Source organism: Pseudophryne corroboree, chromosome 8 (assembly GCF_028390025.1).
Source record: "Pseudophryne corroboree isolate aPseCor3 chromosome 8, aPseCor3.hap2, whole genome shotgun sequence".
Lineage (NCBI taxonomy): Eukaryota > Metazoa > Chordata > Amphibia > Anura > Myobatrachidae > Pseudophryne > Pseudophryne corroboree.
In genome coordinates, this window is record NC_086451.1 from 233,152,571 (window position 1) to 233,173,997 (window position 21,427).

Below are 21,427 nucleotides of genomic sequence, written 5' to 3' on the forward strand. Positions count from 1 at the left end.
CAGTCATGACAAGAAAGACACGCGGTGGCACTGTCTGCAATCTTCATTCTGGGTGTAAACAACTGGGAAGCAGACTTCCTCAGCAGACATGACTTCCACCCTGGAGAGTGGGGACTTCACCCGCAGGTGTTCAAGTCCTTGACGCGTCGGCGGGGGACTCCAAAATAGACATGATGGCCTCTCATCTCAACAAGAAGCTCAAGCGGTATTGTTCCAGGTCAAGGGACCCACAAGCAGTGGCGGTGGACGCTCTGGTGGCTCCATGGGTCTACAGATGGTTTACATGTTTCCACCTCTTCCATTGATCCCAAGAATTCTCAAAAGAATAAAAAGGGAAAAGGTTCAGGCAATTCTCATTGCTCCGGACTGGCCAAGAAGGGCCTGGTACGCTGATTTCCTGGAGATGCTACTGGAGGACCCGTGTCCTCTGTCTCTTCGGAAGGATCTTCTACAACAGGGGCTGTTCATCTATCAAGACTTAACACGGCTACGTTTGACAGCATGGAGGTTGAACGTCAGATTCTAGCCCGGAGGGGGATCCCGGACAAGGTTATTCCAACCCTGAATCAAGCCGGGAAAGGGGTAACGTCTAAACATTATCACTGGATTTGGAAAAAAATATGTCTCGTGGTGTGAGAACAGGACATTTCCTGCAGTGGAATTTCAACTGGGACGTTTTCTCCTTTACCTACAGTCAGGTGTGGATGTGGGCCTACGTTTGGGCTTCTTAAAAGTCCAGATTTCGGCCTTATCAATTTTCTTCCAGAAACAATTGGCTTCCCTCCCTGAGTTTGACGTTCTTGAAGAGTGTTCTGCACATCCAACCGCCCTTTGTGCCTCCCACGGCACCTTGGGATCTCAACATGGTTTCTACAATCAGAATGGTTTGAGCCTTTGCAGGAGGTTGACGTAAAGTTTCTTACGTGGAAGACCGTTTCACTGTTAGCCTTAGCTTCAGCAAGGCGTGTGTCGGAACCGGGGGCGTTGTTGTCTCACAAAAGATTTTTCATAAAGATAGAGCTGAACTCAGAACTCGTCAGCAATTTTTTCCTAACGTGGTGTCTGCGTTTCATACCAAGCAACATATTGTGGTTCCAGTGCTTACTGACACCTCTGCAACCTCAAAGTCCTTGGATGTTGTGAGGGCTTTGAAGATCTATGTGAAGTGGACAGGTCATCACAGAAAATCTGACTTGTTGTTTGTTCTCTATGATCCAAAGAAAATTGGGTGTCCTGCTTCAAAGCAGTCTATCGCTCACTAGATCAGGCTTACTATCCAGCAGGCTTATTCTACCGCAGGATTGCCGGTTCCTAAAGTACAGACCCACTCTACTAGGTCGGTGGGTTCTTCCTGCGCGGCTGCCCGGGCTGTCTCGGCTTTATAGCTCTGCCGAGCAGCTACTTGGTCAGGTTCGAACACGTTTGCTAAGTTCTACAAGTTTGATACTTTGCCCTCTGAGGACATTCAGTTTGGTAAATCAGTTCTGCAGGAACCTCAGCATTCTCCCACCCAGTTTGGGAGCTTTGGTACATCCCTATGGTACTAATATGGACCTCAGTATCCTCTAGGACGTAACAGAAAATAGGATTTTAATTACCTACCGGTAAATCCTTTTCTCGTAGTCCATAGAAGATACTAGGGGGTAAATTTACTAAGATGGGAGTTCTATTTAAGATGGGATGTTGCCCATAGCAATTAATCAGATTCCAGGTATTATCTTCTAGAAGGTGCTAGATAAATGAGAAGTAGAATCTGATTGGTTGCTATGGGCAACATCCCATCTTAAATAGAACTCCCATCTTAGTAAATTTACCCCCAGGTGCCCACCTGGTGCTTCGTGTTTCCTGCACTGTTACTTAGTTAAGTATTGTTGGTTCAGCTGTTGCTATTCCTGTTCAAGTTTGGTTAGCATGGCTTTCCTCTTGTTTGTGTGTGCTGGTTCGAATCTCACCACTGTTCTGTTAAATCCTTCCTCAGGATATGTCCGTCTCCTCTGGAAGTTTCTGGACTGGGTCTGGTGGGAGGGGCATGGAGGGGGGAGCCAGTGCACACTATTGATTTCTTGGGGTGCCCGGGGCTCCTGGTGGACCCGTCTATGCCCCATGGTACTAATATGGACCCCAGTATCCGCTACGGACTACGAGAAAAGGATTCACCGGTAGGTAATGAAAATCCTATTTTTTCAGGTTTTGGACGCAATTTCCATATAGTACATCCAGCCAATTTTATGGTGACACAACCTCACAACATGTTAAATAGCAAATTTGGAAGAAAATAAGCCCACTCAAAATAAAGCAGGCTGTCAATTGACCCACTTTGTATAGAACTGTCTGGCAGATAGAAGGTCGAGCCGTTTTGCTCTGTGTTTTAAACACACTGAAGCAATCGGGCAGTATCTCCTGACTCTATCAGTCACAGACAAGCTGTGGGCCTGATTCAGGTTTGTAACCAAAGCAAAAAAGCACACAACTAGGCAAAACTATGTTGCACTGCAGGTGGGGAAGATATGCAGAGAGATTTAGATTTGGGTGGTTTATAGTTGTTCTGTGCAAGATGAATACTGACTGCTTTTGCATGTAGCCCACACATTTTAGACAGATTTATTTTTACATTGCAATTTAGATTTACTTGGAACACACCCCATCCAATCTCTCTCTGCCCCATCTGCAGTGCAGCATGGTTTTTCCCATTAGTGTGCTTTTTTCTTTGCTTACAAACCTAAATCAGGCCCAGTGTAGGTCACAGTACAGAACACAGATTGGTGGAAGGCACTGGTGCAGGAAGGTGCAGGACATTGAAAAGTTGTTGGCCCATAATCTCTGAAACTTTGAGTTGCACAGCTACAGGAACGTTAAAGTCTACATACAAAATATCTATCGATATCATGAAATCTCCTTTGTTCATAGATGTGAAAATAATTTTTGGTGATTCACAGTATTGGATAAAAACATGAAAGGCCTACCGGGAGAATGCAGTGCAGGGGCCCATTACAAGGGGTGGAGACGGGGGAAAAGGGGATGAGGTGCATACTCCTGAAAAAGTGGGCATGGCCTCAACAAGGGGCAAGGGGCGTGGTCTCAAAGTAAATGCCATATCTGTATGACAGGTAGAGGGTAATGCCTTGGAGATGCAGAAGGTGACAGGAGAAGAGAGGGTGATTTGGAGATAGTGATGCAGGGAAGAGGCAGAGGGTGAGTCAATGTGTGACGGAGAGAGAAAGTGTGAGAGGCAGAGGGTGACCGTGAAAATCAGTGGATGACATCAGAGAATGGGTGATAGAGAGAGGAAGTGAGTGAATGAGAAGATGAAAGGGAGAGGTAATGGGTGACAGGAAAGAGAGAGGTGATGGGGAGAGATAATTGGAGACAGAGGCAGAGGATGACAGAGAGAGAGAGTGTGGTTACAATAAGTAAGAAATTGGAGGTATGCCTATTAATGCAGCAGTAATCCCTGGTGTGAGTGAAGAGCTGAGCTCATCCTTGTGCCGAGAAGCTACAGTATCCACAGCTGGTGTCTTCCCCTGGCCGACACATCCGGTGCAAAGTCTAGGCACAATGAGTGATTGAGGAGACCCTGACCTGCATACCTGACTGTAGTCTAAGGACAGGGGGGCTCCTCTCTTCTGCATTTTGCACCGGGTCACTAGATCATGACCCCAGCAACAGCAGCGTCAGAGAGAAGGACGGTAAGAGAAGGGGAGGGACCCCCTCTGGCCAGACAGCATCCTTATCTAGTTCCACCCCCTGAACAGGCTGACTGACAGCAGCCTCATTCTGGTTGCAGACGTGTTGTTTAAATAAGGAACTCTGTATAGCGCTTAGCTCTTCGTTATAGCGTCAGTAATGCACATAATGATCGATTCGAGTATTGTATAAGGTGCTTGTATTTAGTAAACTACACACATGAACGGATGTTGAAAAGATCATATACAGATGTGTCCTCATACATCTGCATATGATGTACCGCAAGAAGCCTTGCATGAGTGAGCCAGCAGTACCCGGGCTCTGCTAACCTCAAGTGTCTTTTTTTTGCGAAAATCCATCTCATTTGCATCGCTCTGTGAATAAGATGCACAAGCAGACTCTGCTGATTAAAATTATATGCCTATATTCTGTGTGACTACGGCTACAAACTGATATGTTACAGTATTTTACTTAGTAAATGCAGTCATGACTAGAAGGGCTGTTTAACGTTACTGCAGCAAGTATGTAGGAGGACACATCTGTACACACTGATGGAATGTGTCTCTAAGGCAGGAGTGGGGAACCTCAGGCCCGCGGGCCGTATAAGGCCCGCAAAGCCACTTGATCCAGCCCGGCCAGGCTCACCTGAGGGAGATGCTGGGTGCCCGCTGAGAATTTGTTACCAGCGGGTGCCCGGCTCCTTCTCCTCAGCAGCAGCTGGAGGCAGGAGCTCACTCCTGAGCTCCCGCTTCCGGCTCAGGCAGTGTACATGTGCGGCTGTTCGGCGACTGCACACACTGCACAGAGTGGGAAAACGTCTCTCCCATAGTTCCGAGGAGTGGGAGGCCAGGCAGAGGGCATCAGTCCGGAAGCAGGAGCGGGGCTGGTGAGTACTGTTTTTTCTTTTAATGTGTGATTAAGCAGCGCTACTAGAGAGGCATATCTAATGGGACATAACAACTGACTGGATGCATATCTAATGGGGCATATCTACTGGGGGGCATAATAACTGACTGGGGGCAGGCTAATTTTTAAGTTGATAATTTTTGTATGGCACCCGAAGAATATATACATATCCAAATGGCCCTTGGTAGAAAAAAGGTTCCCCACCCCTGCTCTAAGGGATAAGACGTTGGTGCGGGTGTGCCACTCCTGTTCACTCTCTTACCCCAATGGCAGTAAGTCCTTCTATGTGTCCCTGCTCTCCATTATAAAGATGGGTAGTGCTCAGGAGGGATGCGTTGTTAAGGCCTAGACTGCCCACTGTCTCAGGGAGGTGTTCCTAGTGTTTGTGTGGGATACACACCAATGCGGTCCCCTTAGAATTCCGGCTATCGGGTCTTGCAAAAGGTGGTATTCTGGTAAGTTGTCTGTAACAAAAATGTATCGAAACGGGAGTGCCGAGCACCTAATGAGAAAGGAGCAGTGATATACCCTTCAATTTGAAATGATAAAATATCAAGAGTTGGAAATAACCAATTATATTTAATGCAAAAATATCAATACATAAATTAAATTACAGCACATTATTATTAAAAAGTAAATACAGTATCGAGAGCAACTCCAATGGAATTAATGATACCCTACTGCTAGCATGGAAGCAGGAAAGCCTGCCATTGGAGAAAAAGTGGTTATTAGCATGTCATGAATAGGCGGATATCCTTGGTTCAAAGCTGGATAGCAATTAATCTCGCTGTGGTTGTTAGAATGTAGCTGATACAAATTAGTTCATATAGTAGTTCTGGATTGTATGTTAACACCCAAACCAATTGTAACTATTTGTAGCAATAGCAATTAATGTTTCTCCACGGTGTCAATCAATATTACCAGTGAACACAGGCTGAGTGAGTGGTTAAACACAGTTATTGGCTTGCTTATAGCAGAAGACAGCGGTGAATGCAGCGGTGTATGAGTATTATGTTACCTCCCAGGTGGCAGGTGGAACCCGAGCGTCCTCGACTTGGGTCCGTTTTGAAGCCAAATCCTGTGTCTTCCTGGAGGAAGGCAGCACTGTGCCGTGATTGATACACCGGAGGTGTCCCGCTGTGTAATTGCTCCGAGTCTAACTTGCACTCTCTAAATGTTTCCTATGAGGCAGTGGGAGCAGAGAGTGACCAGCAATGGTCATGCATATCACAATGTGTGCACGGCAGGTCCGGAATGGTGGGAGGAGTCCTAACCCGTTTCGTCACGGAAGCACGTGCCTTTGAGACATCACATGTTTTTACTCAAGCTACTACCAGGCAGAGTATTGAATGGCGCTCTCGCATGGGCCTTTCCAGCCATGTGAATTCTTAAGAGGCACAGAGACATGCTGATGAATGGTTAGGATTTATTGAGAAATATCTCCAGATTTAAGTTATACAGAAAACAGGTAAAAAATCCCCCCAAGACATACAATTATGGAATGCACAATTAACTTTAAGTAAATAAAAATAAATAAAGGTGGTCATTCCGAGTTGTTCGCTCGCTGCTATTTTTAGCAGAATTGCTATAATCCGGCAGTTCTGCACATGCGTATGCACCGCAGGGCGCACGTGCTAAGCAATTTTACACGAAACTATGCTATTTTACTCACCGGCGAACAAAGCTTTTCAGTCGCTTTGTTGATCGGAGAATGATTGACAGGAAGTGGGTGTTTCTGGGTGGTAACTGAGCGTTTTACGGGAGTGTGCTAAAAAACACAGGCAGGCCAGCAGAAAACGCAAAAGTGGCTGGAGAAACGGGGGAGTGGCTGGCCGGACGCTGGGCGTGTTTGTGACGTCAAACCAGGAACTAAACGGACTAAGGTGATCGCAATCTAGGAGTAGGTCTGGAGCTACTCAGAAACTGCAAGGAAATACTTAATAGCAGAATTGCTAATCTTTCGTTATCAATTCTGCTATGCTAAGATACACTCCCAGAGGGCGGCGGCTTTGCGTTTGCATTGCTGCTAAAAGTAGCTAGCGAGCAAACAACTCGGAATGACCACCAAAGTCAGAAAAACCTAACAATCTTCCACGGAGATTTCAGGTCATCTGAGCGGAGGGAGACCACGGAAAGCAGAAACTAGCACTCACTCTTAGCATGACGCTACTCCCTTGCAAGTGAACACTTGATGCTGCCCTCACGCTTCATCTTATCCTTGGCAGCCACTCCAAGCAACAGCTCAGTCTCTCCCATAGAGGTATGGCTACAACTTTTCCAATGCCCACACATTCCTTCTCAATAGTGGCAAATGCCACCTCCCGGGGGAGTATTTTCCTATTCAAAGAGAGGACCAAGTGCTCATTTCCCTGCCCATCTACTTGTCTGAGGACAGCTCCACGACCATAGTTGGAGGCGTCAGTCTGCACAATAAATCTGCATCTGAAATCTGGGGCTTTCACCACAGGAGACTGAGTGAGGGTAGACTTCAGAGCCCTGAAGGCCTGTTCACAATCTGTGACCAGATTCTAACGCTTCCTTTGGATTAAGTCGGTTAGGGGTTTTGCGAGGGCACTGTAATTGGATGCAAATTTACGGTAGTACCCCGCAGTCTCCAAGAATGACCTGACTTGTTTTTTTATCCCGGAGGGGGGGGGGGGGCGGGGGGTAGGCCAGGCTGATAGCCTCGACTTTGCTCAGTTCTGTGCGCAGCATACCTCCCTCTATATGGTGTCTCAAGTATTTTCAAAATACACTATCAAAGTGTCTTAGCTGTTCCTCGCTGGTCTGGCTGAACATGGTAATGTTGTCCAGATACGACACTGCATGTCCACCCTGGTTTTCCAATAGGTCATTTGTCAGGTGCTGGAAAGATGCAGAGGCATTTTTCATCCCAATGGGCATGACCAGGAACTTGAACAGCACAAATGGGGTGAAAAATGCATACCGCTCACGGGCCTCAGGTGACAATGGCCAGTACCCCCAACTGAAATCCATGATAGTAATGTAGCGTGCATGGGCGGCAAAGTGATCTAGCAATTAATCTATCCTAGGCATGGGATAGGCATCAAATACAGTGGCCTCATTTAACTTTCTATAGGCCACACATTGTGCCTTCACAATTCTTTGCAACCAGTACTACTGGGGCTGTCCAAGAACTGTTGGACATTGCTAGTATTTCCGTAGAAGTATGGTAGACTGCCTGTCGCAAGGGTGTCTGATTACCCGTTTTCACATGATGTGAAATGTGCCTGGTACGAGTGTAGTGTGTCAGCTAGCTGATCTATCTATACTGTTGACAGCGTCTCACCTACGCAAGCATCTGTCAGTGACCCTCCTTCCTGGGCAGCAAGTGCCAGGTCAAACAAGGGGTCAGATTTGTGTTCATTTTCAGGCAAGTTAGACACAGCTGAAACACGTGCTTCCCTGTCATGATATGCTTTGAGCATGTTAATGTGGTAGATTTTTTTTTTCTCGGCCCCTCTCTTGTGCTACTACATAATTATTGAGGTGCTGTACTATGGTGTAGGGTCCTTGCCTGGCAGTCTGCAGCTTGTTCTGGCGCAGCGGGTTTAGAACCAGTACCTTCTGCTCTACCTAGAGTATGTGTTCTCTCACATTGCGATCATACCACGTCTTTAATTTTGATTGCACAGCTTTCACATTATGCTGCACCATCCCTATCAGGGTTTGCTGTTTGTCCCTGATCTGTTCCACACAGTGTACTTCTGACTGTTCATGGGTGACCAGCGTACCTTACCCCTCTAACCTAAACCAGTTGCTTTTGAGAAATGACATCTGGATTCCCACTATCGGCCTCTACCTCCTGGTACAAAAGCCCATTTTCCCAAGATATTCTGGTTGGGTCACCTTCTGCACGCATTCGTGAATTCACAAATTCCAGATTTGGGTCTGTTTGTTGTTTTGCATTGCATGGGTGGGGGGGATTAGGTACCTTGTTTTTTTGGACTTGGCTCCCTCACACCTGCAAGAACAGTGGGCTGGCACATTCGTTTTTCCATGCCCAATGTGCAACCCAAACGTAACCTTTGTGAGTAAATGATCTTAGATGCTGCAGTACAATATAGTCATCAAATGAAGCAGATTAGTGATGATTGAGAGTGTCGAAGTCAAAAATATTACATAAAGAGAACATACAAACTACACACATTATAAGTCGCTATACTTGCAAATAGGCGCAGCGAGCACAGCAATGTATGGTAACACACGCAATTACACGGACATGCCACAGAGATGGATTCGACACATTTCATACAGTACATAATTATAATAATATCAAGCGCCAGACATCATGATGATTTAAAATTATCTAATGAAGTAATGTCATGAATGTGTATTATTTGAACGAAACAAGATAGACCTGTCATGTTTACTGTTAATTGTATCGCTGGCCTGTAACTGAAACTGTATGTAATGTCATGTAACTGTATGTAACTATATGTTTTAACTGCTTACTGTGTGAGTGTAACCATGTAACTATAGGTATACTGTACTTTGTAATATATATTGAATCCATATCCTTTTTAATAACAAATATATACATCAATGAGCTTTGGAACTCAGATAATGTGTGGGTGTAGTGTTTTCTCTTATGGGATGCAGTGTTTTGTGATGTATAGCGCACATTCATGGGATATGGCAATAAGAGGTGCAGGCATTTACAATATATATTTAGAGCGGGCATTTTAAATATTTGTGAGAAATCAATTTGGCATTCTTAGATGAGAGCTCTTACGGGATATCAGGGTCTTAATGATGCACTGTACATTACAAACGCGGCTGTAATTGACCGGCTCCGATGGACGCATTGTGAAGCTGATGAAAATAACATCCACGTTAATGTATTGTTGTGTTATCAGTAAGCCAATGATATGAAATTTCAAGGGACAATGCGTTTCTCATAATATTTAAGATGCTAAAATGTATATTTATTGTTGCAAAACAAGGTTCAAATAAGTCATATTGTGTTTGATTCAGATTGGATTGTTTATCTGTTTAAGTAGGTTTAAAAGTATATTTAAAAGTTGCTGCATAGCCTTGATATAGTTTTTATTTTTAACTCAGGCCTAAAATAACTTCTAGTGCTAGTATGATGTGTGATTTCTTTGTGACAAAGGAAGCAACATGGTCTGTCCTCCATTTTGGACTAACCACATGGCCTGTCCACCATTTTGTGTAACCCTCATGGATGTGGAAGGGGGAGGAGCAGCGGCCATTTTGGGAAGGTCATTTTCTAAATGGCTGATTTTCACTGCTCAGAATAATCAGCTTTCCTTGGTCACAACAAACACCATTTATGAGTTACCAATGCATTTATTTAACCCATGCCATAGTCAATTACAAATAATTTCAGCTGGGCCTAGTGAGAGTTAATAGATGAATACTTGATGTAAGAATTACACACAGATATAAACAAAGTTTTTTTTCTTTTTCCTCCAGGATTTAGTTAAATCTGCTTGCTAATTTAGGATAGCCATTGAAATGTTAATTAACCTGTCCCACTACCCTCTTGAACAGGCATATGAACCTCTGTTGATATGCAAATTAGAAGCACTGAATGGGTAAATGAGTCTCATAGGAAGGAGACCAGTGAATGGTACATATATATATAATATTATTATAATTATGTGTATATTTATATCAGTGTATGTTCTGCAGGATAGCTATCCAATCTGAATCATATCATTTAAATTATTGATCATTGCTAGAGTCATTATAGATCTGTGTGAAACCGAATACATTTGTTGCTATATAGTTAAAACTAAAATAAATGTTTTAAAGCACAAACGCAGTCTGGCCTGGTTGTAAAGGTTTATACAGAAAGAAACTGTGTGTTGTGTTAAGTGAGCGATTATAGTTAGTATTGCTCACATTTATAGAAGTTGTGGGATTTGTTTTATTGCAGACGCAGGGTTTTGCACACGTGTCTCGGACAAAGTAAAGGACTGCGCATGCAGCGTAAGAGACACGCACGGTCGCGTGTTTGCGCAAAGTGCGTAAGAATGCGGGCGCTGAGTACAAATTATACAATAGTGTTGTTTAGTTCAAAGGTGGGAGACATTTAATACAATAGCACAAAACTATCAGATTTCAAAAGCAGGTTACTCTAAATTTAGTTTCAAAACTGTATTGCCTATGGGGGTAAAGCTGCCTATCTGAATGAATTAAAATTTTCTGTACAGAACAATCAAAGTGTATTTGAGTGAGCGAACGTAGGAGTGGATATTCGCACCCAGGGAATTCGGGATCCCGTCGTGTGGTACACCGAGTGAGTGGAGGCTTGGTGGCGTGAGGCGGCTGACTCACATTAGTATAAAGTTTAATACGTAAGTCGTGATGAGACGTACACAGGAGTATGGTAGGGAATTGTGAATTGTGTTGTGACCCATATAGTTTTTGATACGCTCCGGCTGAGGTTTCGCAGCTTGTGATTCGATTCCAGTGGTCGTACGGCAGATAAGTAACAAGTACCTATATGCTGTGCGATTGGACCGCGCGTTTGTGGGTGCGATATATAGTGCAACGTGATAACCTTTTTACGAGCTTTTGCGTAAAATCGCGGTATCATTAGCGCTGTATAGAGCATACGCAAGCGTGATTTGTGTATAATAAAGCGCATAGGGAGTTTTCGCTGGTCTCTCTCAGGAAAATCTCCAACGACAGACACTTTACTGGAAAGGGTAAGTTATTCCTAAAAACTTCCAGTAAATATTGGTCAATAGGGGCCCTAAGTTGGGTACATTGCCTTTGCTATCGACAGTGTATGGTAGTACTGGCCAATGTGGGCGGTGAGCGGGTGAAGAGCGCTCGGAGAACTTTCGCCGTCACCTTATATTGAGTATTTTGGTGTTTGTGGGAAAAGGCCCACAATTATGGGAGCCAGTTGCTCAAGTAAGGGACATTTAACCAGGGTTCAGGTTGAGGAGCCGCGGCCCAGGGGGTCAGCGAAGTTTAAAGGAGAAAGTATTATGTGTGGGAAATATGGTCCACACGCTGAAGACTTTTTGTCTGAATGAGAATGTATGACTGACAAAGATAGGGTACCATTCCCTAAGGTGAGCAGCTTTGAACCAGAGGTACTGCAGAACTTAAGGATAAGAATATGTCTGATAAAATCCCGAAAACAAAGGGTCAGACATACAAATTGTTTAAACCTGTGACAGCAAGAGGGGTTGGCGAGTTTGATCCTAAGGTATTGCAGGTGGTATGTCTAACCAAAGTCATATAAGACAAGAATGGAAATATAAGAACTGTTTGAACTTGTAGCAACAATAAACAAGTAGGAAGAAAAAAGAGAATGCAAGTACACCGCCATATGTAGATGTGGAAGCAGTTACGGCCAGCATACAAACTATAGAAAATAATAAAAATATGAAAAATATGACTGTAACCTATATATGTACTAATGAATGTTGAAGTTTTATTTAGGAGGAGAAGGTGACCTGATCGTTTTCAGCCATTTCTCATGCACCCAGAGGAGTATCCAACCGGTAAAAGAAGAGCAGTAGCCTGTGGGGGAAGTGGCTGAGACCAGTGGAACAGGTAAGTATGGTATCATTCGTGTACATATATTGTAAGACCCAAAAATAAAACAAAAAAAAATCAAGAGTAACGTCAGAAATGGAGAAAAACCTGTCCGTACATTAGTATTTGCCAGTAGGAAAGCGGACAGAAACAAGGTAACCCCAGGGTATTTCTTTCAGTTACCATATAAGAAGTATTCATTCCTAGTAATGCCCCTAGTAAAGATGAGCTCGGAAATGTTTGTTGGACCATGTACAGACCCTTAATACGGGATGAGAAGGATTGAATGAAATACTTTGCATGACCTAGAAGCTTGTTAAACTTTTTTTTTGTTTTTGCCTCTTGCAGTAATAGAAAACTCTCCATCTGGATAAGACCACTGGTAAACACTAATTCGGCAAATGGGAGGTGGCTGTCTCTGTGCAAATGGACGAGCTCAATAAGGCATTGAGTGTCAGGGTGAAGACTTCTTTGCAAAATTGGAAAGGTCACAGTAGCTAATCTTAGATAGTGTGCTATTGAACATCACAAGAATAGTGTTAGGCGCAGAGAACAACAGGTGGAGAGGTTGAGGACGGTAAGTATACTGGCACATACAGGAAAGACCCATCAGTCCAAACCCCAGATCCCTAATGGTCAATAATATGTTACACTTGTAGGAAGGAAGGGCATTTTGCCAGAGATTGTAGGAGTAGTAGGACACATAGTCAATATAGATCCCCTAGACAGAAAACACAAGCCACATTATTAAACACATAGACGGGACCAAGGGACATATAGTAAGGAATCATAAGCCATATAGAAAACACAGATTCGGCTAATGGGAAGAACAAAATAAATGCAACATTACCCTTTGACAAAACTTGAAGACTAATGTCGCATTCTGCTGTTCTAGATGCATGTCCATCACAGGTAGAGAAAATTAACTCACAGATACCGGGTTCCCTATGAATTTAGGATGGACAGGACACTGGATTGATGGCTGGGATAGTCCCAGTAGAGATAAGACACACAGAATTTTTTTTTTTAGGGGTATAGACCAAGTAGAGAATCACTTCCCCGTAGTTCCCAATCCAGTTGTCAAATTTTTATAAAATCTTCTCCACCTCTACAAACTCATCTGTCACCAACATCTATTCTGTTTCTCTACAGTTTTCCTCTTCATCTTTTGCGTTCACACAGGGTGGTACAATACATGGACCCAACTACAGTTCAAACTCCACATGCCTAGGTCCTTCAGAGTTCTGCCCGAACCCAGTATATCTCAACAGCACGATGACACCAGTATTACTGCAGTGTGCCTTGTCATGCACAAAGGGTGGAGAATGGGAATACTGGTGAAGGGAAATTTTGTATAGACACTGATATGCCTGTTGGTGAATGTCAAACCTGACATTTTCTTTTTCATTTTCTTCTTCTTTCTCTCCTCTAGAGATGTTTTTTTTGTTTTTTTTTTGAGTTATGCTCAGGGTACTCTACATTGCAAACACACGATAGTTAAATTAAGATACAAAAAATTTGTGTTCCCTGCAGGAAAAGGCAGTCTGGAGGACAAAGGGGTATGGCCAGGAGTCCTCAGGACTGTGGGCAGGTGGACACGGTAAGCCAGTAGCCCCCAGAGCATACCTTCCAAGTCTAGCTGAGGTGGCACACGGTCTGACTCATCTAGGCAAAGAGGGTAGGTGCAGGCTGATGAGAGCCTACTGGTGTGCACCAGGATTCTATTCTCATGCAGGTAAGAGAGCAATGACCTGTCTTACTTGCTTGAGGAAGAATATTGGTAAAGCAATACCAACAGAGCCATCCCATATCCCTCCTGCAGACGGATTTTTTCAGGAAATACAAATCGACTTCGTACAGTTAACACCCTTTAGGAATTATTGTTATGCATTGGTGTGCACTGATGTTTTCTCAAACTGGGTAGAGGCATTTCCTGCCGCCACGGATGCTGCTGTGTTTACCGCAAAGGAAAATTGTGCAGAAATTTGTGTGTAGATAATGGTACCCCTAGAAGTAGGTGCAAAGCTTGAAATTGTACTATTGTGATCATAGATACTGCCACTAGTATTATGTAGCTTCGGATCCACTCCCAAATCTTCACTCAACAAATCACCCTCTTCGAAATTTGTCTTTATTTTGGTTTTGGTATTTGTGTCTTTTTTTTGGGTTGTTTTTGGAAGACAACCTCATGTCATGATTGATCCGCACAATGATCAGAAATACACCAATGAGGTGACAGTACCTTGTTGAGATGAGCCAGCATTTGAGAACTTGACAAAGAACTTGAAACTGTTGATTGCTGGTATGCCAAATGCTAACTGTCTTGATTATGAACCAAGAGACTGTGTGATTGTCCTTACGCTCAGGTTGCCTAATAGACAGGTGGGAAGGACCATACCAAGTTTTGTTGGCAGCACTAAAGGTCGCCGAAAGAGAGATTTGGGTCCACTCGTCCCACTGCAAGAAGGTCGCTGACCCGGAGAGAACTCGTGATAAAGTAGTTTATTGCTGACATTCATCGACTTTGTGTAGTTTGGTAACTGTGTGTTCAAAGTGAACTGTGTGTCCAAAGAGCAAGGCAAAGAGAACCTCGTATCAACAGAGACTCTGTTCCGTGAAGACTGAGAGGCTGCACTGTTGAACACTACCTGAGCGTACTAAAGGACTGCAGAAAGACCAGTCATTGTAATTGATTTGTTATGAACAAGAGTTGTTTTGTTCTATTTCTCTTTTCTGCCTTTCCCGCTGACATTTTCTTTCAGGATATTCTATTTTTGCGAGGTTTTTTTATGAGGAGTCGAGTGTGGGACTGGAACTGGTTCTTTAGGAAGGAGTGATTTCCTTATAGGATCCCAGGATTAGCTGATCAGTTTGTTAAAATCAGAGAAAAATCAAAGGTCTAGTAGTTATGGAGTTCAGAGGTAATCAGGAACAATCAGACAATGGCTATTCACACATTGCAGATAAAGAGCTCATTAATATATGTGGAAGAAAGGTTTATGAGTGGCTCTCCCCGAACTCCGAAGGTTTATGTTATTTAGGAAGGACACTGCTTATAACCCTTGTTCAGTTATTAAACAGACCTAGCATACGTTCCCGAAATGGAAACAATGTTCAGAAAATGATAGTAATATATAGATCATGAAAATTTTATATGTCACTGTCACGATTTGTTTGTGTCTTCTTCATCTACCCAGCAGAACCTCAATCGAATCCAAACATCAGTGTACAAAGACGTAGGTACATGTATGTGTGAAATGTTCGTCGCAAATCAGACATTATAGGCCAAAACACTGTCCCAGCATACTGTATAGGTTGAGTGTTGTCCCACACCCAACTAGTGGTCCCGTGACCGCCGAGTGCATATAGAGGATGTCTCATCCTCCTCCCTGTCTTCCCCAAATATAGTCAAGTGTCTGATTTGCGAAATGCATACATACTTGTGTCTAGGTCACCGATTATGGTATGAAATATTTTTTTCTTATGATAATAATTGATGGCAGTTATTGTTTACTGCCAAAGGGTGGACTGTCAAAGTCAAAAATATTACCTAAAGAGAACATACAAACTACACACATTATAAGTCGCTATACTTGCAAATACGCGCAGCGAGCACAGCAATGTATGGTAACACACACATTTACACGGACATGCCACAGAGATGGATTCGACACTTATTTCATACAGTACATAATTATAATAATATCAAGCGCCAGACATCATGATGATTTAAAATTATCTAATGAAGTAATGTCATGAATGTGTATTATTTGAACGAAACAAGATAGACCTGTCGTGTTTACTGTTAAAACGACCAGATTAATGTGTGAATTAATTTGATACTTGTTATTAAGTTGTAGGACATTGCAACACGGAATTATGATTAAATGTATAAAAGCTAAAATCACTTTTATTAGAACAATAGATACTCCAAACAGGTAATGAACAGGAAACTCAGGCCAGCCCTTTGGATGTCTTCAAGGCTGAACCTGATTAGCATATACAAAGGAACTGGTGACTCATCGTGAATCCCTCCCCCAGAAACTAGATAACACTTATTGATCACACAGGAGCTCAGTGGCTTTTTGGTCTCAGAGGATGATGGACTTGCTGCCAGATCAGTTCCTGTATTTATTTACAAAGAGAGAGAGACATAAGATGCATTGGAGGGAATGGTAATTGTATCGCTGGCCTGTAACTGAAACTGTATGTAATAGCATGTAACTGTATGTAACTATATGTTTTAACTGCTTACTGTGTGAGTGTAACCATGTAACTATAGGTATACTGTACTTTGTAATATATATTGAATCCATATCCTTTTTAATAACAAATATATACATCAATGAGCTTTGGAACTCAGATAATGTGGGGTGTATTGTTTTCTCTTATGGGATGCAGTGTTTTGCGATGTATAGCGCACATTCATGGGATATGGCAATAAGAGGTGCAGGCGTTTACAATATATATTTAGAGCGGGCATTTTAAATATTTGTGAGAAATCAATTTGGCATTCTTAAGAGGTCACTCTGCAGTAAATACATGGGGCTTTGCAGGGTGAATGGGTGGATGCACTGACTGGTCCCCTCCACTAATGAGAACTATCACTACTTTGCCTTTTGTCTGCATTGGCTTCAGCTGTGTGCATTTACTCGTGCATAATGTCAGATGTTCTGTGTGTAACACACGTCCATAATGACATCATGAACATGCAAGGTGACTCTATATATAGCTTCATTGTATCCCCTTCTAAGATCTACTGTAAGCAATCACATGGTTGTTCAGTACATAAATACATAATAATTGAATCGGCAGTATAATAAAACTTTACAGCACAGACCGAATAATAAAACTCGCTGGGCCGTCTGCCGCAATCAGGGCTCAGCTCAGATCGGGCAGCGTTATGGTCCCCATACATCAGAAATGTTTAAAAATCCTGATCCCAACTGCGATCGGGGAATTGGCATTTTTAACATATTTAATTTCCTCGATAATCGCTGACCACTAATCGTGGGTCAGGGAATTGGGGCATCGCGCTGCCTGATGTATGAGGGCCATTATGAGACAGGTCCTGCACCTGTGCAGAAGCTAACTGTATCAGTGGTGGGGGCAGCAGTGCTATGGGAGACAATGGAGGCAGTCGACTCCGGACGGACCTTATCTCCTACGTTGTCCCTTGAGTAGTTCAACTTCTGTTCCCCAGAAAGAGAGAGACAGGAGTCTTCTGCAGTTGTGATAGCCTAAATACTGAGGGGCCCATTAATCATTGATCGTATATTCAATGCTGGGTTGTTGCCCTCCTCCACGTCTCCTGATGTACTGGCCTGTCTCCTGGTAGCGCCTCCATGCTCTGGACACTACGCTGACAGACACAGCAAACCTTCTTGCCACAGCTCGCATTGATGTGCCATCCTGGATGAGCTGCACTACCTGAGCCACTTGTGTGGGTTGTAGGGAGGTCATACAGGCACGTGGAGGCCACACACACTACTGAGCCTCATTTTGACTTGTTTTAAGGACATTACATCAAAGTTGGATCAGCCTGTAGTGTGTTTTTCCACTTTAATTTTGAGGGTGACTCCAAATCCAGACCTCCATGGGTTAATAAATTTGATTTCCATTGATAATTTTTGTGTGATTTTGTTGTCAGCACATTCAACTATGTAAAGAACAAAGTATTTAATAAGAATATTTCATTCATTCAGATCTAGGATGTGTTATTTTAGTGTTCCCTTTATTTTTTGGAGCAGTGTATATATATATATATATATATATATGTATATATGTATATATATATATATATATATATCTACACATATATATATACCGTATATACACCTATGTATATATTTATATACATATACACATATATATATATATATATATATATAAACACACACACACATACAGTACACGTGTATATATACGCATGTATATATATCATATGTGTGTGTTTATATGTATGTATGTATGTATGTATATACATGTGTATATATATATATATGCACAAATTGCACATGGATATATATGTACTATAATTAAAATAAAGTAAACTTTTATTAAGCACTTACAAGTGCCACCAGGAAGAAAGCAGGCTGCAGAGGACGCTAGACAGACATTAATAATACTCATGCAGCAAAAAAAAAAAAAAAAAAAAAATTTGGTGGAGGGGGGTTTCTGGGTGCTCGGAAACCCCCCGCTGGGTGCACCACTGGCTTTTCTGCTTTTGTATTAGAATGTTACAGCCATGTGGGAATCCAACTGGGTGCGAGGTTTAGCTAGGTAAAAAACCCTTGCGTACCTTGCGCCCAATTTTGAATTACCCCAGGTGTGCACGCTCCTGATACCCGTGGTATCCAATTTAAAAAAAGTGGTTGCAGGGTTTTCAGAACTGAAAACCCTGCAGCGTGTATAAAAATATCTAAAAAACATATTCACCTGTCTGGTGGTCTCCTGGGCTCCCGATGCACTCCCCTCTATCTTCCGACTGGGGAGGGGGCTGCTGGGAGGTGCATGGGCTGCTGGGAGATGTAGCTCTCTAGGGGGGATTACACAGCATTACTGACTAATTAAGCTAATTGGAAACTTCCAATTGCTGAATGATTCGTGTATGTGTGTGTGTGTGGGGTGACGCAAGGTCCTAGAGCAAGTCCCACTGATTTTCCCTATAATTAACGTGCTCCGGAGGTGCGAGAAAAAGTATGCAGTGATTTCTGTAGAAATCACCATGCCCAATTTTCTGAGTTTTAATTGAATACCAAAATCCCGCCTGCAATTGGATTGTCTCCATAAATAGTCCACTCTTCCCTCGCCATTTGTAGGGTGTAACACTCTCCTTAAGGGGGATACGCACTAGGCGATTTTAGCCTAAAAAATAAACGATAACGACATAAATATCGTTATCGTTTATTTCTAGGCTTATATTGTCTAGTGTGTATGGGGACAATATTGGTGACCGATGAATGATGCGTGCTGCGTGCTCCCGCACGTCGTTCAGCGATCATCAATATTGAGCTGACATGCAGCTCAACCAGTCAATGTCGGGCTGAGCTTCATTTTCGGGAATGCCGGCGGTGACGTCACTGAACGCTATCGTTGAACGATAACATTCAGTGTGTACGCACTATGGGGGTAATTCTGAGTTGATCGCAGCAGAAATTCTGTTAGCAACTGGGCATAACCATGTGCACTGCAGGGGGGGCAGATATAACATGTGCAGAGAGAGTTATAGGCCCTACACACTGGCCGATTTTTAGAAAGATATGAACGATCTCGTTCATAAATGAACGAGAACTCGTTCATATCTTTCAGTGTGGAGACTCCAGCGATGAACGATGCGCGGCCCCGCGCTCGTTCATCGCTGGTCTCCCGTCGGCTGTGCATGCAGGCCAATGTGGACGATCTCGTCCATATTTGCCTGTACTTCAATGCAGCCGCGTGACGGGGGGAGTGAAGAAACTTCACTCCCCCCGTCACTGCCCCCCCCGCCGCCGGGTCGCTCGTCGGCCGTATCCGCCGTCGGGCAGCTCGGCGGCGGGTCGGCCAGTGAGTAGGGCCCTTTAGATTTGGGTGTGGTGAGTTCAATCTGCAATCTAATTTACAGTGTAAAAATAAAGCAGCCAGTATTACCCTGCACAGAAATAAAATAACCCACCCAAATCTAACTCTCTCTGCAAATGTTATATCTGTCACACCTGCAGTGCACATGGTTTTGCCCAGTTGCTAACAGAATTCCTGCTGCGATCATCTTGGAATTACCCCCAATGGGGGTAATTCCAAGTTGATCGCAGCAGGAAATTTTTTAGCAGTTGGGCAAAACCATGTGCACTGCAGGGGAAGCAGATATAACATGTGCAAAGAGAGTTAGATTTGGGTGTGGTGAGTTCAATCTGCAATCTAAATTGCAGTGTAAAAATAAAGCAGCCAGTATTTACTCTGCACAGAAACAAATAACCCACCCAAATCTAGCTCTCTCTGCACATGTTACATCTGCCCCCCCAGCAGTGCACATGGTTTTGCCCAACTGCTAAAAAATTTCCTGCTGCGATCAACTTGGAATTACCCCCTATATCGTTCAACGATACAGTCGTCAATCACCGGCAATTCCCCGTCGCCTAGTGAGTACCCGCCTTTAGAGATTCAAGTTATCTCTCTCCAAGTTTTGTTTCTATGCTCACATAAACATTGCAGATATGTGCATACACGATATACCGTTACCATACACAAATGAACAGGAAAAAAGGTCCAGTAGTAACGAATTTCCTCCCGTCAGTAATGTAAAGACACGCCTCACACATGTCATGACACGTATATACCGACCCTTGACACCTGCTGATGGTACTTATGGTTATACACCCTTTGCTACTATACAAGGCAGCTGTACCTGCCAGCAGGGGGCGCTAAGTCACACATGGCCCTGATGCACTGGGCAGACACTTATCATGTTCTCATTTTCTGTATGTAATGCTTATGTTTGTCATGGGGGTGGAAACCGCCATACTGCCTACTTGAAAGATTACTATTTCTGCTGCTATGCCTTAAGTTCAAGGCTTCTCCTGACTGACAGGGAAGCCGGCAGCAACAAGCAAATCAGGTGAGAGATGTCATTTGTTGGGCGTGGGTTAGATGCTGTGGGGCTGTATCACGGCCGGACGCCTGTTACCTGCACCTGTGATATGGGACAGACGTTTAAGGCAGCCTGTGGTGCGCACAGTACTGTACACTCCTAGGATATTGCATGTATTGCTCGTCCACCGACAGCAGCAGCGGGCACTGATTCATGGACACTGAATAATGCAGTTTAGAGACATCGGAGTGCGTCTCATCCATGTCTGCAGCGGCTGCATGTTCTAGCCCCTAATCGTCTTTTCTTTTTAAAGGGACGCTCTGGCCGCACTAGTGCCCCAGAAACTTTACCTCCGAACACCCATCTGTCAGTGTGCCAGGAATCATCAATACAGCTGCTGCTCTCCCCATGGCCCGGGAAGCGCTGGATGTTCCTGATGATTCCGTCTTCCTGTCTTTCCAAAGGCAGTGTGAGTCTAACGAGGGCTGGACGTGTTCCTACAGCAAGCCGGGCCTTGGGGTGTGGATGAAGCCCCCGACTGGAAAGACTTGTCTTGTGCACACGGTTAAGGTCAGCTGATTGCATTGGGGGAAGTGGATCATGATGGGCTCAGTACAGGAACACAAAGGGGAAGTTAATGATGAGGGCTCAATACAGGAACACCTAGTGTTTGTCCTTTGTACCTGGTAGTTCCATTGTACCTCAAGCAAGTGCAGTACACGCACG

General features: G+C 43.6%; 1 protein-coding gene and 1 long non-coding RNA gene across 2 annotated transcripts in view; one reads left to right on the plus strand and one right to left on the minus strand.

Moving 5' to 3' along the window:
• Positions 1-16,044: 16,044 nt before the first annotated feature.
• LOC134948857 (uncharacterized) lies at positions 16,045-21,137 on the minus strand. The gene is made up of 3 exons (XR_010183048.1): positions 21,052-21,137; positions 18,574-18,673; positions 16,045-16,260 (listed from the first exon to the last, which is right to left on the minus strand). It is a non-coding gene; the product is annotated as an uncharacterized LOC134948857 (long non-coding RNA).
• LOC134948856 (START domain-containing protein 10-like) overlaps positions 21,110-21,427 on the plus strand; it is a 92,542-nt gene continuing 92,224 nt past the window's right edge. Inside the window, exon 1 of the mRNA XM_063937104.1 lies at positions 21,110-21,271. Coding sequence (XP_063793174.1) covers positions 21,110-21,271 — 162 coding nt within the window. The remainder of the gene's footprint in view (positions 21,272-21,427) is intronic.